This window comes from Suncus etruscus, chromosome 9 (assembly GCF_024139225.1).
Source record: "Suncus etruscus isolate mSunEtr1 chromosome 9, mSunEtr1.pri.cur, whole genome shotgun sequence".
NCBI classification, from domain to species: domain Eukaryota; kingdom Metazoa; phylum Chordata; class Mammalia; order Eulipotyphla; family Soricidae; genus Suncus; species Suncus etruscus.
Genome location: NC_064856.1, coordinates 67675409 through 67693292, shown reverse-complemented (window position 1 = coordinate 67693292; position 17884 = coordinate 67675409). Strand labels below are relative to the sequence as shown.

The 17884-nt window shown below is 48.8% G+C and overlaps 1 protein-coding gene across 3 annotated transcripts in view; it reads left to right on the top strand.

Annotated features, from left to right (window-relative positions):
* Positions 1-474: 474 nt before the first annotated feature.
* The window catches only part of ABCC8 (ATP binding cassette subfamily C member 8), a 79476-nt gene continuing 62066 nt past the window's right edge, over positions 475-17884 (top strand). For all 3 annotated transcript variants that reach the window (XM_049781119.1, XM_049781118.1, XM_049781116.1), the window contains exons 1-6: positions 475-711; positions 1944-2085; positions 7015-7136; positions 13168-13334; positions 15134-15376; positions 16196-16384. In XM_049781119.1, coding sequence (XP_049637076.1) covers positions 564-711; positions 1944-2085; positions 7015-7136; positions 13168-13334; positions 15134-15376; positions 16196-16384 — 1011 coding nt within the window. In that variant the 5' untranslated portion in view covers positions 475-563. The remainder of the gene's footprint in view (positions 712-1943; positions 2086-7014; positions 7137-13167; positions 13335-15133; positions 15377-16195; positions 16385-17884) is intronic.

Genomic DNA, 17884 nt, shown 5'->3' with positions numbered 1-17884 from the left:
ATATGCCAAGCAGCACCCTGACACAAACACCTCGAAAAAGCATACCGCTTTTTCACTGCTTTTCGTATCCAAATTGCGGCCAGGGGTTCCCACTCTGCTGACCCCGGGAGCATGGACTCTACATTCCCCCTGGCAGGAGAAAGAAACTCTAGTCTAGACGTTGAGAAAGCACCAACGCAGACCCTCCTCTACCAGCTCCTTTCCTCCCCGCACCATCCTGGGAACCCTCAATAGAGCGCGCCCACCCACCACCGCACCGCGCGCGCTAGGACGGCCGCGCAAAGCTCTGGGCGCTAAGGCCGCCGCGGTCGGGCGGGGTGCGGCCGGGCAGGTGGGGCTCCCCGCTGCCCCGCGCTCGGGGCGCCCCGCAGGTAGTGTGGGGCGGGCGGGGAGCCGGAGCGGGAGCGGGAGCGCGGCGGGGCGGGGCGGGGCGGAGGCGGGGGCCTGCTGGCCGGGCCGGGCCTTCGCGCGCGGCGCGGGGAGGGACAGAGGCACCGGGACGCGCGGAGCCAGCAGCAGCAGCCGCCGCCGGAGCCCGCACCCGCGCCCGCGCCCGCGCCGCCATGCCCCTGGCCTTCTGCGGCAGCGAGAACCACTCGGCCGCCTACCGGGTGGACCAGGGGGTCCTCAACAACGGCTGCTTCGTGGACGCGCTCAACGTGGTGCCGCACGTCTTCCTGCTCTTCATCACCTTCCCCATCCTATTCATCGGTGAGCCCGCGCGCTGGCCCGGGGTGAGGGGAGGGCGCGGGCGCGGGCACGGAGGGGGAGGAGTAGCGGGTGCGCCGCCCGACACCCGCCTCCTGGGCTTCGCTGCTGTGCGTCTGCTCCCGGCACCCCCCAAACACACCCGCACAGTCTGGACCGGCTTCCCCAGAACCCGCACCCAATCCATGGACGTCCTCCCCACCGCCGCCCCAAGTTTTGCCAGCGGCTGGCCCGAGCTGGGATGGAGAAAGGAAAGCAGAGGTGTCTGCGCTCTCTGTCCCCTCTGTGGCGCGGTGCAGGGTCACCCCTTCTCCAAGGTATTCTCCAGGTCAACCGCTGCAGGGCCCAGGGAGAGGAGCAGCCTACGCCTCTGAGGCCTGGATGAGGCCCAGGGCACCTCTGTGCTTTCCCCTTTCACCTCCCTGCCACAGGCAATCTTTGATAACTGGGGACCCTTAATCCTTCCAAGTCCAAACTTGAAAATGCACCCCATTCTGCTGCCAGCCCAGTAGAGCGTGTCTCCAGAATGCAACTTCCCAGGTTGGGTGTTAAGCACCAACTAACTCCCTGATGCAAGCCTCGCTGGCGGCCCCCAGCAAGGGAAGCTTGGCTGCAGTCTGCCGAGTTGGGCACCACTGCTGGGACCATCCCGGAGGCCCCATTTCCCGGGGTCCGCTTCATCTCTCTTCAAAAAGACCTAGAATTTCCCAAGATGGGGCGATCTGTCCACGGTGTGGGGTGTGTGACTATCCCTTGCCTCCCCCAGACGTGTTGATTCACTCGGAAAGAAAAACTAAATTAAAGGCAAGCCTTAAAAAATTCATCTGCAGCTTTGGGGGAAGAAAAGAAATTTTGTCACGACGTTTAAAAGAGGAGGGTGCAGCAAAGGCAAAGTTGCTTGCGACTGACAAAGACAATGAGAAATGGGAAGAAAACAGTGGCCATATATGCTCAGATGCTATCAAAAAAGCATCATGCCATCTATCATGCCGTCTACACTTCTGTTCTCTCAGCTAAATGGTTTTGTTACTTGATGGGTCGTTACTCACAATAGGTCAGTTTTTGTGGGCTCATGCTTCATGTTCTTGGGCCAGACACGGCATTCTCAGCACAGATGTGCCAGTAGGCCCTTGCCTTACCCCCACAGTAGATGCGGTGCCCAAGTATTCTCCTGGGCTTTATGTGAATTCATCACCAAAAGCCAGGCTTCCCACCTCTTCCCTCTCCCCTTGCAGGATGGGGCAGTCAGAGCTCCAAAGTGCACATCCACCACAGCACGTGGCTCCACTTCCCTGGCCACAACCTCCGCTGGATTCTCACCTTCATTCTACTCTTCGTCCTGGTGTGTGAAATCTCAGAGGGCATCCTGTCTGATGGGTGAGTGATGCTTGGAATGCTCAGGGGTCTGGCCCAGCTCTGGAGCACTCACTGACACTCAGGGAGACCCCGGTTCACCTGCCTTTCATGAGCCAATATGGTGGAGCTAATAAATGCAGCCACTAACAAACCAACCAATAAATACACTAAGGGCTAAATAAACTCATCATCTCTGGCACACCATCTTCTCTGTGCAAGGTGGTGGAAAGCAGGAAAACTAGGCTTAATCTTTGCATAGCAGGGAACACCAATATGTATGCCCAACTCCAGGAAACAACCCAATAGCCTTTAGAAGGCTCCAACCTATGTTAGTTGGGAAAAATCAGAATCTCTCTCATCAAAAGCTAGAAGATGGCTCTAAGTTCTGGAGCTGATGATTTGCATGTGAATGCCCTGAGTTCACTTCTAATATTGCCTGGTACCCCATATACCATCAGATATGGTGACCCTGTTGACTCAGGCACTGTTTAGGAAAAAACCCTCCCATCCAAATAACTAAGGAGAAAGCAGTAGGATTCACACCAAAAATACTTTCCTTGGTTCCCACTTATTTATTAGTTTCAGATTCTCAGCCTGGTTTCTGGGGTTCTCAAAGACAAACATTCCTTCCTCCTCTCTAGTCTTATTCTCTGGCTTCTTCCATCCCCACACACCTTCCTCTTCACTCTGCCACAGCACTAGCACAAGGTATTTAAACTTTATGTCTTTGCAAAACCATTGTCCTCTGAGTCTGAAAGGTCTCAGAGTTGGAGTCTAGGGATTAATTCATCTTTATAGTCAAAGAGAAAGGAACATTGCAGAGGCCCATGGAATTAGTGACTCCTGCAGAGCAAAGAGAGCATGCAGCCCGTGTTGTAGGGGAGACAGGCAGGCAGACTGCACAGTGGAGCTAGAAGGATTACTGGGATCTGACAACAGAAGAGCAAGCTGGAAGGGGGAAATAAAGGCACCACTCACAGAAGATAGTGTGGGAAAGTAGGAGAAGGATGAGTATGAGGCTTGAAATGTGGGTGGAGAGTGTCCCTATGAGGCTTCTAAAGCCAGGCTTGGGTTGGATCTTGTCAGAGATTGGTACAGAAGATGGAAGTAGTGAGCACGACACTCAGAAGAGTGATGGCAGTGGTTTGGGGGAAGGAGTGTGTGTTAGTAGGAAGCATGGAAGAATCGGACTAGTCAGAACTGTGCTGGGCTGGAGAGTCTGAAACTACTTGAGACTATGCTCAGGTTAGCTCCCATAGCCACCACTATGCATCCTTCTTGGAATGGTGCTCCCCCTGCCATAGCCCCCTGCCAGAATGCATACTGCTACAACATCAACAAGGCTACCTCCCCTCTCTCTACCACAACCCACATCAACACAAATGTTGTAAAGGAAAGAGCTGGTGAGTTGACCCAGCAGTGAAACCTTGAGTTGAAATACCAGCGTATTCAGGGGACAGAAAAGGAAAGCACCCTGCCCAGAGAAACGTGGAGGATGGGGCCGGATAGATAGCTCAGCAGTAGGGCATTTGCCTTGCATGCAGCAGACTCAGTACTGGCGGTGGTTTGAATCCCGGCACCCCCTATGGTCCCCCAAGTCTTCCAGGAGCGATTTCTGAGCACAGAGCCAGGAGTAACCGCTGAGTGCTGCTGGGTGTGACCCAAAAACCAAAAAGGGGAGGGAGAGAACATAGAAGGGGTACCTCCCTGTACTTATCCATGCTAGCAGAGGGACTTTGTGTAGGTCACATGACCTTTCTGAGCCTCATCTGTGAAAAGCTCATCAAAGTTCTGGTTTGCTAAGCTGCAGTAGTCGTGGGGGACACAGGTTGACTTGAGTGCTAACAGTGTGCAGAGCATCGCAAGACAGAGCCCTGTACAGACAGTATGTGCCCAGGCCCTGAGAAATGCCAGAGAATCAAGACTGTGGATTGACTTTTTTTCACCTGGTCTTTGCCCTGGCTTCCTCTGAGCAGGGAAGCAGAGAGGAGAGGACTGAAAAGGGAATTTACAGGAGAAGAAGCCACAGACCCTGCTGCCCCATGGCTCCTTAGTCCATCAAGGTATAGGGGCCCAAACCTGCCTGGACTTCTAGAGGGGCAAAGGACAATGGGGCTGGTGTGAACTGTGGATGGTCTTAAAACTCAGTTCAGTTTGGTTTAGGGCAGCCTCCTCGCTGCCTCATTCAAGCACCTTAACCTATAGGACTTCTCTAGTCCTTTGAGTTTTCTTTCTGATGGGTAGAATCCAGAATTTTTTTTCTGTTCTGTTCTGTTCTGTTCTGTTCTGTTCTGTTCTGTTCTGTTCTGTTCTGAATTCACAACCAGTAAAAGAGTGTCCTTAGTGACACTTAAGAACACTTTTAACTATGTAACTAGACACTATGTAACTATGTAACACAGACACACACAAGATAGAGTCCAAGTCTAGAATTTATACCTACTCTCTTGGCCAATTCAGTAAAACAGTCACAATCTAATAGTCATGTCATAAAATATTTATTTCAGTTATGGCCATTAATCTTAATTTTTATAGAATAATTGTCATTTCTGTCTTCTGTGCAAAATAAATTGAATTTAATTAAATTTATATGATTTTTGATGTCACTTAAAAATATGTGAGAAGGTTTTGGACAGATAGTACAGAGCTTAAGCACTTGCCTTGTAAATGGCGATAGCCACGATATGTGGTTTGAATCCTGGCACTAGAATATGGTCCCCTAAGTACCTCTAGCTGTGGACACTGACCACAGAACAAGAGTGTCAAAAAAAGACAGAGAGAAAGAAAGAATATAGAAGTTTTCAAAATTATTTCAGAGTTCAGAGGCATGAGTTTGATCTTGGCTAGTCCCAAGTATCTGATTGACTCATCCTTCTTCCAATTTTTTTTTTGTGGCTACTGATACTCATAAGGTCTAAAGAATATCAGTGCATCTATGGTCTCATTTAACAAGAAATTTGAGGTAATATTTTCTTGTTAGTTTGGTAGCTTAGTGATACCTTTGGGGAATCCCTCGTTCTCCCACTCTTACACCATTCTGTGTATCCACGATATTTTTCCTCATGATGGCTGTCCAGATTCAGATGTCCCTTTCAAAGCAATTGGCAGATGTAGGGGTCTCTAGTTATGCCCCTCCTCAACTCCCTCCTACAGAAAGCAAACCCCACACTCCTTATCTGGACACCATGGGTACAGGTGATGGAGCCTCAAAATACATCTACCTCTCTCTTTCTTAAACAATGATCATCCTCTGTTGATTTTCTTTTAGCCAGAATGGAACTAATCACTAACAAAAGGGCATAGAATTGCTTGACTGTGTGACCTAATCACTATCTGTGTCCTGGGACTGGGTGCACTTACTGGTGAATTTTGGCTAACTAAGTTGTCAATTCAATACAATGGCCTGAGGATTCTGATGTGAGATACCTGGGCCACCCTAGGCTGTATAAGGTTCCTCTAAGGCTGCACCCAGCAGTGCTTGGAGGGTCTATGTGGTGTCGGGGCTTGATCCTGGTGCGTTGGGTAACTCTTGTACTATCCCTTGGCCCTTATGCTCTTTATTTGTTGAGGGGGACCTCTCAAGAGGTGTTGGGTGTAGGGGCCACATACACTAGCCAAGTGGGCCACAGAGCCCAAGGGGTCTGAGACTATGATGCTACTTGGGCCCTGCTGGGCTGAGGACCAACAAGGCCACTCCAGTAGGACTCAGGAGCCATGAGAGCTATACCTGGTGATGCTCAGAGCCTTTAAGGCTATGCTTAGAAATATTCAAGAGGCCCTGTGGTACCAGATCAGCACCTCAAGCTCACCATTATCTCTCCAGTCCTAATACTTTTAACAAATAAGAAAGAGAATATAATTTTGGTGGACATCTTGTGCTTTCCTACTCTTGTACCTCCAGGGTACAAGGATATTAAACATCCCAGCTGGCTCATTTCATGTCCTCTCTCTCTGTTAAACTCTTGTTTATCCTTCAGAGTTCAGCCTGGTGCCATCTTTCCTGCCCCGCTGTCCCTGCTTGCTCTCCTGCTCTGCTGTGCTCTCAGCCACTGCCCCTCTACCAAATCACTTCCCTCAACTACTTCAGCAGAACAGCAAGGAGGGCAGCTCTGGAGGGAGTCAAGTGGCCTACACTTGGGGAGCCAGGCTTGGTTCTCTGTAGGAGGAAGAGTTTGAGGAAAAGTACCATGAAACCCTTGAGGGGAACCAGAGGAAAAGGAAAGACTGGGCTTCAGCAGAAATTCTGCCTCCTCTTGCTATGATCATTATAGCCGAGTCCTTCCCTCACTCTGGCTGCTGAGAGATGTGTTGGTGCAGGTTGCTGAGAGAGCAGTGACTTCAGGCATGACTCCCAGCTTCTCTGTGCCCCAGATTTCTCACCCTTAACAGGAAGAGTCTTATTCACAAATTCAAGGGAGCTCATGAAATTAGGTGCATTTGTGTCTATCATGTGTGCAGAATGGTGTCTGGCTCAGAGTGAACACCAGAGCAATATTGACTGATGATAGCATGGTCAGCACGGCTCCAGTGTCTGTGCCAATTCGCATGGCTCGTGCACATTGGCAGCACTGTGGCTGAATGTTGTGCTGCCCAGGCCCCTGCACTGTGCCAGAGCCCCAGGGCTGAGCTGAGCGGCCCAAGGATGCTCACTTCCCAAGGAAGTGGCTCAGTTTGCCTCTGTGATGCCTGAAAGAACTTCTGGCGCTGTGAGCTGCAAGTTGGGGATAGAAGCCACCATCAATCCAGAGCATGAACCTCCCAATTTCGGTTAAGGGAATGATAGGGAATAGGCTCGGCAAAGCTGTCCAGTGTGGGGGCTGTGCCTATGATTGGGCGGAGGGGACTACTGGGTACTGGGTTTTAAGCTTGGGATGTCTGCTGGTCTTTGTGAGGTTCAGAACACATTTGTGTCCTTTTATTTTTCTCTCTTTTGCTCTCTCCCTGGTTCAGAGTCACTGAGTCCCGTCATCTTCACCTGTATATGCCGGCTGGGATGGCGTTCCTGGCAGCTGTCACCTCCGTAGTCTACTATCACAACATCGAGACCTCCAACTTCCCCAAGCTGCTGATTGGTAGGGAGCAGGGCAGGGAGGGCAAGGTATGGGCCCCTTCATTCATTCCCTTCCCCACGGCTGCCTTCGCATGCTACAGACTGACTCACTTGGTGCCAAGACTTGGTCTCTGTGTGCCAGATGTTTGAAGGTGCAGAAGGAAAGCCTACGCGCTTGCAAAGTTTCACAGTCTGGTGGAGAGAGAGCCAGACAAAGATAGTATCAAAGGAAAGACTAGCAATTAACAGTGAAGCTTTGAGGACAAAATGGGAAAGGGGTGAAGGACGGCAGCTGACTCCAGAGAGTGGCAGGCAAACTCTTTGTTAAGGTGGGGGAAGATGGTTTCCTTCAAATGGAACAACACTATGAGAACCAAAGAGAGGTCTGTGAGGACCTGGCTAGTGGAGTAAAGCCCAGAGATGAGGTCAGGGAGCAGGAAAAGTGTAAGTATGTGTGAGAACATGGGCAAATCAGAGGGGTTGTTCACAACTAACATTGACAAGGGGCAGAAGTAGGGAGGAAAGAGGGTATGAGAAACCCAGCTCAGGTGCCAGGTTAGAGACACAAGTGGCTTATTTGGTGGGTGAAGTCAGTGTTGAAGAGGCACAGTGAGTTGACAGGCATAGTGGCATGGGAAACACTAAGGCCCCAGGAACAGAGACTGTGTTTTACCAATGGTGAGATACTAGGATGTATGTGGAGTTGCCAGTGTTGTGCCTGGGTCATAGGCAGAAACCACTGGTACTGGCTGTGTGCATTCCTAGAGCCACATACAGTCTCAACACTAAGCCCATACAGGCCTGGTCTCACTCGCTCTCCCTACTGGCCCTTCAGCTTGTCCCAGATGTGGATGCTGAACCTTAGGTTAGAAACAATGACAAGGAACATTCCTCAGCACTTACAGTGTGATGGGTGACCCTCGACACGTTCAAGGCATAAACTCAGTACTTACAGCAGTACTATGAGAGAGTGTCACTATCAATCTCCCTTTACATTTGAGGAAACTGAGGCTTTAAGATTCATTTGCCTGGCAAGAGTCAACTCAGCTCAGCATGAGGCAGAGCTGGAATGAGGTTCTGGAGTCGTGTGTGTTGGCAGGCCCTTCCCTCGCTCTGCAGCTATGGGACCCAGAGCCCTCAGCCATCAGGCCTGAATTTGGGTTTGGTTGGGTGTATGGGGTCCAAATCCTGGGCAGTCCATCTGCCTGTCTGGCTGGGATCAGGCTGCGCATCATTAAGTGGCCTGATTTTCTAGCTGCCAATATCTAGTGGACACATCTGGAGCTTGGAACACTATGCGAAGCCAGTGTGTGCATCAGTGTGCTGATGCCATGGGGTGTGGACCTGAGGCAGGGGCAGCTCTCCCCTCCTGTGTAAGGTGAGAGCTGACTCCAATAGGATTATAGGGGTGATCCCCATTTCCTGGAGAGATAGGTCCATGTGAATGTGTTTGGGGAACTGGAGAGCAGTAGCTTGAGATCAGGTCATGTTAAGTATTGGCCCCAGAGTATTGGTTCCACTCAAGGTTCTGAGGTGCACAGAGAATCTCCTTGTTCACCAGGGCCTGATTGATGGTGGTCCCAACAGCTCTCTCTCAGGGTATCTGGCCAAAATTTTTCTTTCTCTAGAAATCATGTAGTATTCCCAATTTCAAAAGAAATTACCCTCATGGAGGGACCAGTCCTTCTCCAAAAACAAAGACTAGCTTCTCTATTGTTACATTTGAGCCTCTAGAGGGGATAGAGAGTGTAAAGCTGGCAGAGAGGAGAGAGTGAACCTCAGAAGGCACAGGGACAGAGGATAGGAGGACAGTGGACAGAAAGATGAGGAACAGCTGGTTCTCTGAGAAGGTTAACAGGTAGAGTCACAGTCCAGAGCCCAGCAATGAGTGATCCACGAAGCAACTCAGGTAGTCATGGGAGATAACCTAGGTCAGAAGGGTCCACACAAGGTGATACAAATATAAGAGAAACTGCCTCTCAGCTGAAACCTGAGGGCTTAGTTTTGAGCTAAGAAAGAAAAGAGTGGTGCTTATCACAGAAGGAAAAGAGCCACAGAGTCAGGTGGAGTATAGCACATTAGGAAACTCGGAGAGAAAAACAGCAGTGGAGCATGGAGAAAGATAGCAGAGGGAGTGGAACCGTGAAGGCTGGAGTGGCAGGTGAACCAGGCAGGACCTGAAGGACTGATATCACTGTAGGCCATGACTGTTGAGAATGCTTGTATGTGTACACAGTGATAAACATGATTTAGGAAGGCCAATTCTAGGAGAGTGAGTACAGGGTCATCTACGTTTGTTCCCTAGCACCACATTAGTTCTCTAAGCACCACCAGGCATATTCCCTGAGCTCAGAGCCAGGAGTAGGCTCTGAGCACCGTTGGGTGTGAACCCAAAATCAAATAAATGAAAAGCCAATTAAACTATTTTGTGGAGAGGGTCCAACTAAACCATATTTAAGGCTCAGGGAACTCTGTCGTCTGGAGATCAAACCAAGGATCCCCACATACAAAGTATGTGCTTCTGCCTTTGAGCTATTCTCCAGCCCTTCCAATATTTTTATTTGTATCTGGGCCACACTCAGAGGTGCTCAGAGCCTACTCCTGGTTTTGCACTTAGAAATTATTCACGACAGGCTCAGGGACCAGATGGGATGCCAGGGATCAAATGTAGGTAGGCTCTGTGCAAGGCAAATACCCTACCCAGTGTGCTATCACTCTGGCCACAGTTCTTCCAATTTAACTACTCTCAGTTGCACAGTTCAGTGGCACTTAAATATATTCACATTGATGGAAATCTACCCATCAGCAAAATCTTTCTTTTGCCCAATTAAAACTCTGAAATCACACAACAACTCCCTCATTTCTCCTTGTCCCTGAACCCTCAAAACACTCTTCTGCTTTCAGTATTGTGAACTGGACCACACTCAGAGATCTCATATATTTTTCTGTTCATTTGTGACTGGCTGCCTCATTTATCATCATACAATACTCTTAAGTTTCACTATGTTGTAGAGTGCTTCCTCCTTTCTAAAAGTTGCGTAATATTTCATTGTACGCAGAGGTGTGCATTGTATGCACTCGTGACTTTTGAAGTTCTTATTTAACTATTGACTTCCTCCAGAATGAACCAAAATCATTCTTTGGATTCTGTGGGGAATTGACTTCAGGTTCCACTCTGTGCCTAGGATGTTTCTTACTTTCTATACCATCATACACCCTCTCCCTAGTTCCACATCCACCAATGCAGGAACTGACTGCCACTATCCTTAGAATCCATGAATGGTGAAGCCAAGGCTATGAAGAGACAACATATTTATCAAAAACAAAATTTACATATAAATGGAACCTCATAGTTCAAACTTGTGTTGTTTACAGATAGACTGTCTGAACCACAAGTGTTATGTATAATCCACAGTGGACACTTGGAAAGCTTCCATCCTTTGGAATGAATCATGCTGCTGTGTATAGAAGTAGATTGAGATCATCTTTGATCATCTCTATTGCTTTCCAGAGACTAGCTTGGCAGCAGGAAAGACGATAGGGGAAATCATGAGAAGATTCAAGGTAGGCCAACTAGGGGCTTAGAGCCAGACCCCCACAGTGGGAAGTGAAGAGAAGTGAAGAAAATTAAGATGTTTTGGTCAAAGGTGAAATGTGGAGAAAGGAAGGGAAGAAGATGAGGTCATGATTGTTTAGAGCTTAAAATGCCCAACAGCTCCTGCGGCTGGCCCTTTTCCTTCCCTCTCTGTTCAGTTCTAAACTCTTGCTACTGCTGTGTGTGGCAATAAACTGAGAATTCACTCTGTAGTGTGGAACTGTGGAGTCTATTCCTAGGTTTAGTTCTACTGCTATGCCCTGTATGATTTGGGGCATGACTTCAGACTCTGTGACCCTCCCTCAGTTTCCACTTCTGGAAAGGAATAGTCTTTCTTTGCCTAAGTCAGAGGGTTGTTGTCTAATGTTACTATCATTCCATCAGGCTATATCTGATAATTGTCAGAGACAAGACCAGTATGAGACATGTCTTGGCCCCAGAGGCAACCCTTGTGAAGGACTGAACAGGTGTTGAGGGAATGCAGGTGCTGGAGTGGAGATTTACCCCCATTCTGGGAGGTGACCTGGAGACTAAGTTGAAGGGACATTAACCCAGTAATGAGAGTTAATAGCAGAAAAACAATAAGTAGTGTTCGGAAACTTTGGCCATCTTTATGTGAAGATGGCCTCAGGACTTGTGAAAGGATGGCCTTAGCAGAGATTTTTGGCAGCAATGATTGATAGATTATTAGATGAGAGAATCCACTGATACTTCTCATTTTATGGACCCAGGTATGAATCAGAAGATAATAAAAATGTTATCAGAGCTGGAGAACTAACTCAGTGGGCTGAGCACATGCATTGTGTGCGGGAGGCCTGGCTTTGAACTCCAACACTGCATGGTCCTCCATGAGCCACCAGGAGAGACCCTTAAGCATAGAACCTGGAATATTCATCCCTGCAGCACCATCAGAAGTGAGCTCCTCCAAAAAAATAAATAAATAAAAAATAAAAGAAAATAAAAAGTGTTATCAGACATGCAGCACATGTCTAATAAGCATCTACAGGTTCACTGTGCTGTGTTTCTCACCATGTTCACCACAGCCTTTGACGAGCTGTTACTATCCCATTTCATGGATGAGGAAACTGAGGTTGAGGTGGATGAAATGAGCAACCCAAGGTCACAGGGCTATTAAGTTACAAGTTTTGATGCAAGGTATTCCTGACCATTTGATTACTGCCTTTCAGGACTGTGACTCAGTTTTCTGCAAGCCCCCATAGGGCCACCATCATGCTGTAGTAAGTGCTGGACTAGGTGTCTGGGGAGTGGTGGGTGGGGGCCTAAGCACTAATAATTTATTTAGAATTTTATAAGTATCTTGAGAAGGTCACTCTCTCTCTGGGCTTCAGTGTCAATCAAATGAATCAGTTGAATTAAAAGATCATTAAGAAGATCTCGGCCTGAGAATCCTACAAGGAAGCCAGAAGGGAGGATGAGGTTAGCACCCTGTGACAGAACTTGCAGTGTGGCCTGAATCAGTTGAAATTGAAGGAAACTTCTCTGCTTCCCTCAGAAGATTATTGTAGGAAGTAAGTGAAATTGTACCTGAAGGATGGAGCACAATGTCTCTAGAACATAGTGAAATTCAAGAAATTGCTTTTCACCTTGTTTATTTTTATTTTTTATTTTATTAAAAATCAGTGATTTACAGTTATTGATAGTTCAGCTTTGGATACATAGTTTTCTGACACCAACCCCACCGCCAGTTTCAACTTTCTTATACCATGTTCCCAAGTTTCCTCCCATGTCACCTCCATCCTGCCATCTAGATAGGCACATTTTAAAGTTGGGTGCTAGTAGTTAAATCTCATGTTTTCAACGTTCTTGAGTCTGGCTTGGATATATATGTATACCACATCCCATATTTACAATATACCTGGGTCCTGACCCCTACACCTCCTTACTTCCCTTTCACTTTTTTATTTGTTTGGGTGGTCATACCCAGCGATGTTCAGAGGTTACTCTTGGCTCTACTCTCAGGAATTATTCCTGGTAGTGCTGGCAAGACCAAAGGGGATGCCAAGGATCAAACCAGGGCCGCCTGAATGCAAGGCAAGCATCCTACCCACTGGACTACGCGGCTCCAGCTCCATGCTTTTAATAGGTTTGCATCTGTGCACATCATCTCAATAGAGCGCCCTCTTGTGGGCACACCCTGCACCTCCTGCTCCTCCCTGCCCTTCTGCAGCAGGCCCACATACACACACACACACACACACACACACACACACACACACACACACACACACACACACAGCACTCCACACCCTGCTTTCCTCGCAGGCCCACATACACATACACACACACACACACAGCACTCCACACCCTGCTTTCCTCGCAGGCCCACATACACACACACACACACACAGCACTCCTGCTTTCCTCGAAGGCCCACATACACACACACACACACACACACACACACACAAAGCACTCCACACCCTGCTTTCCTCCGCAGCCTTGCTGGTGTACTGGACCCTGGCCTTCATCACCAAGACCATCAAGTTTGTCAAGTTCTATGACCACGCCATCGGCTTCTCGCAGCTGCGCTTCTGCCTCACAGGGCTGCTGGTGATCCTTTATGGGATGCTGCTGCTCGTGGAACTGAATGTCATCAGGGTGCGGGTAAGCGCAGGACAGACAACACCCCACCCCACCTTCCACCCCAATCCCGGACCAGGCCCCACTCTGCTTTTTAGCCGTGCCTGAGAAGGGGCTAGCCTGTCTTTCTGGCCTCAAAAGGAAAACTGAGGCATTTCAGGAGTCCAGACAAGCAGCCCTTTGGGTCCTGGAGTTAGAGATGACAGATGGCCTATTCTCCATCCTGCAGACAATCATGCTTCAAGTCCGGACTTCTCTAAGTTTTGGGGGAAGGGGCATTTGTTCTTGTTCTAATGTGCACTTGCACACCTACCTCAGTGAAAAGGCCTGCCCACCCTTTGTCTTAATCTCTTGACATTTTAGCTTGTCCTCGGCTCTACAGATGCCTGCTTCTGACCCTCCCCAGGGAATCCAGATTTTTATCAATATAAAAGCAGACACTTGTACTAAGGAGAATATCCTCAAGAGGTGTTGGGGCCACATCCAGCAATGCTCAGGGCTTACTTCTGGCTCTGTGCTCAGGAATCACTCTTGGTGATGCTCAGGGGGCCCTATGTGGTGCCAGTGGCCAAACTGGGATTGCCTGGGTGGGGCCATTGCCCTATCTGTTGTATAAATATGCAGAGTATAAACAAAACACGCAAGAGAAGAGGCCCTTCATCTCAATATTAATTTTCTAAAACTGAAATCATATTATACACAATTTTCTGCCTCTTGCTTCTCTCACCCAACTGTTCTCTCCTGAGCCTCCCTCTGCTGTGACTGAACTAATTGCATTTTTTTAATGGCCACATAATATTCATCACGTGGATGCGTTTATTCTGCCATTATTTTAGTGATGGACATTCAGGGCTTTTATTGCCAAGTTTCTGCCTTCACAACTAATGGAGCATCAGCATCCTTTTCTCTATGCATTGCTCCTTTCATTTCTTTGAGATTCGAAGGCGTGCAGTTGCTGGGTGAAGGGGTGGGTGTATATTAAAGGTAAAGTGATAGTGCAGGTCACCCTCCATCAAAGCTGTTATTTCCCAGCAGTGAGTAGGAAATCTTTCCCCTCTCTGTAGCAGCAGTAGAGCCATCTCCGCTTCTAATTTAGGCAGCCCCAATGCCATGTGCAGTCTGGGCTTTAATTTTGCTTTTCTCTGACTCCTCTGCTTTTACTCTCTGTGACTTGTCGGGTACAGAAGCCGCCTACACTCCTACCTCAGTTCATCCTCATGCAACCCCAGTGCCACAACTCCCTTCCCTGTTTGGAGCAAGAGACACTGTGTGTGGGGGGGGGGGTGGGGGACACGTGCTTGACTACCTTGCTAGTCAGTGTGAGAGGCAGGATTGAAATCCAGGTCCACGTGCCTCCATTATCTGCAGACTCAGTAGTGGAGATTGCCTTAGTGCTTAGTTTCAGGAGATTCCTGCCTCTCCCTAGCTCAGCTCCGTAAGAGATTTGAGAAGAGGTCAGGAAAGAGTTTCAGGGGCTGGAGAGGTAGTACAATGCTTAGAGTACTTGTCTTGCACACAGCCAATCAGATTCCATTCCTGGCACCACCCCTGAACTTTATCAAAAATGATTCCTGAGCATAGAACCAGGAGTAAGCCCTGAGCATTGCCAGATGTGGCCCAAACAAACAAAAAAGTATAAAGGAAGAGCCCTAAGTCATAAGAAGGGCAGCCATGCAGCGAGCAAGGGTCCTTGTCTTGGGGATAATCCAGAATGGACCTTGGCTGTGAGAGGACAAGGGCAGATTGCCATGGCCTGTGGCTTTGCTGGAGTAAAGTGGCACAGGGTTTGAGCTGGCATTCATTTCTCCCTGGTGATCCTGCAGAGATATATCTTCTTCAAGACACCGAGGGAGGTGAAGCCACCCGAGGATCTGCAAGACCTGGGGGTGCGCTTCCTGCAGCCCTTCGTGAACCTGCTGTCCAAAGGCACTTACTGGTGGATGAATGCCTTCATCAAGACGGCACACCGCAAGCCCATTGACCTCCGTGTCATCGGGAAGCTGCCCATTGCCATGCGGGCCCTTACCAACTACCGGCGCCTCTGCGAGGCCTTTGATGCTCAGGAGGTCAGTTAGGTCATGGGTGCAACTTCCGGGCAAGAGTCACTGGTGGGAGCCCTCAATGGCATCAGGGTCAGCTCCTAGTAGGACATTTTGAGACATGTGCCTGAAATCCCATAGGGACAAGGCCAAGACTGAAGAACAATGAAACAGTCACAGCTGAACTGGTCCCTACGCTGTAGGTTTTCTGACCTCAGATGGGAAACTGAGACCCAAAGAGGTCAAGCAACCCCCTAGGTACCACTGTGCCCTTGTGGCATCCTGGCCGCTAGAGGAATACCTGGTGAGAATATTTGTTCATTTTCTCACAGGACTTTAATTCCCTGATTCTTAGGATAATTAAGGGGGGGGGGGTTCCTCTCCATTTCACTAAGGAGGAAGTTGAGACTTGGAGCAAAACAGTTAGCAGCCCAGAGCTGTCCTCAAGCTGGGGAGGGGGGAGGCAACAGAGCTGATTTTCTGTCTCCTTGACCTGTAACCTGTGCTGCTTCTGTCCTAATTCCAAAAGAGCATGAAGGAAACTGAGGCAGCTGCAGTGGCAAGTAAGCAAGAGGAGACCACCTCATTCCAATGTTTTTCCATCCTCATAGTCCCAAACTGCCTTTGGGGTCTTAATCTACCATCCAACCTTAGTTTCCCCTATGACAGCAGTAATAGGAACTCTAAGGATATTTTTGGTGGCCTACTATTTTTCTCCTTGAGTTTAGCTGTTTGCAGCAGATGTGGTCACCAGTTTTCTCTAAGGAGCAGTGGACTTCCTGGGAGGATTGGCATAGGGAAGGGGCCCTCAGACTCCCTCATGTGGCTGTGGATTTTTCTGGGCAGCGGAAGGACTCACAGAGTGCGCAGGGCGCCCGGGCCATCTGGCGGGCGCTCTGTCATGCCTTCGGGAGACGCCTGATCCTCAGCAGCACTTTCCGCATCTTGGCTGACCTGCTGGGCTTTGCTGGACCCCTGTGCATCTTTGGGATTGTGGACCACCTGGGGAAGGAAAACCATGTCTTCCAGCCACAGGTAAGGCTTCCCCCCAGGAAGTGGGTAGCTAACCTGTGTGAGCTGGGGTCTTTCACTTGCATAGAACCCTCTAGTTAGTAGCCCCTCCAGAAGTGCTCAGCAGCTGGTTAGCAGAATGCTGGGAGGCAAGCTTGGCCCTGGAGGGCTGATGACACCAATGTTCCTGCTTGCACCATTCGCTCTGCAGTAGTTCTTCATAGTAAGTCACCCAGGAAGCTGTAGAAAGTGTCAGCAGTTCCTGAGATTTTCTAACTGTGTAGTATTTTAGTTCATGATATCTTTTTTAAGATTTTATTTTTTTTTTGTAGTTTTTGGGTCACACCCGGCAGTGCTTAGGGGTTACTCCTGGCTTCATGCTCAGAAATTGCTCCTGGCAGGTACGGGGGACCATATGGGACGCTGGGATTCGAACTGATGACCTCCTGCATGAAAGGCAAACGCCTTACCTCCATGCTATCTCTCCAGCCCCCAGTTCATGATATCTTAAGAGACTTACTTGTCAGGGAGCTTGCTTCCTCCATTCTGCAGAAACACAACACCTGACATTCTGCAGAGGATTGAGGGTCCAGGGACTGGGAAACTCAGGAGAACTTTTTCTTCTCCTATATTTGATCTAGAGTTGCTAGAATTTCTCATTTAAAAAAGATTATTTTTCTTGTTTGGGACACACCCATTAATGTTCCTAGCTCTGCACTTAGGAATCATCTCTGTCAGTGCTCAGGGACCATATGGGATTCCTGGGATCTAACCCAGGTCAACCACATACCAGACAAGCACCCTAGCCACTGTGCTATCTCTCCAGTTTCTCTCATCAAAATTTTTTAAAAGTCCAGGTTGATAGCTCAGAGAGTTGGAGTGCATGTTTTGCTTGCTTGATGGGTTTATTTATTTATTTTTTTGCCATACCCAATTATGCTTAGAGCTTACTCCTGGCTCTGTGCTAAGAGATTACTCATCACAGTGTATGAGGGATCTATGTGGTGCTGGGATCAAACCCTAGTTGACTATGTGAAAGGCAAGTACTTTATGTGCTCTCTTGCTCTCTGGCCACTGGAGTACATGCTTTGTAGGCAATTTGGTCTCATATAGCAGAGTTCTCCCAATCACTGGTGGGGGTGACTCATGATCACTGCACTAGGAGTAATTCCTAGCAATTCTGGGTGTGGCAAAAGTTTCTATGTCATGGACCCGAGAGATAGCACAGCGGTAGGACGTTTGCCTTACATGCAGCGGACCCAGGACAGACAGTGGTTTGAATCCCAGCATCCCATATGGTCCCCCGAGCCAGCCAGGAATGATTTCTGAGTGCAGAGTCAGGAGTAATCCCTGAGCACCACCGGTGGGACCCAAAAACCAAAAAAAAAAAAAAAAAAAAAAAAGGTGTCCATGTCATAAGAATGATTGAAGGGCCTGAGAGATAGTACAGAAGGTAGGGCACTTGCCTTGCCCATAGATTACCCAAATTTAATCCCAGGAATCCCACCTCTTTCCCTGAGCCTG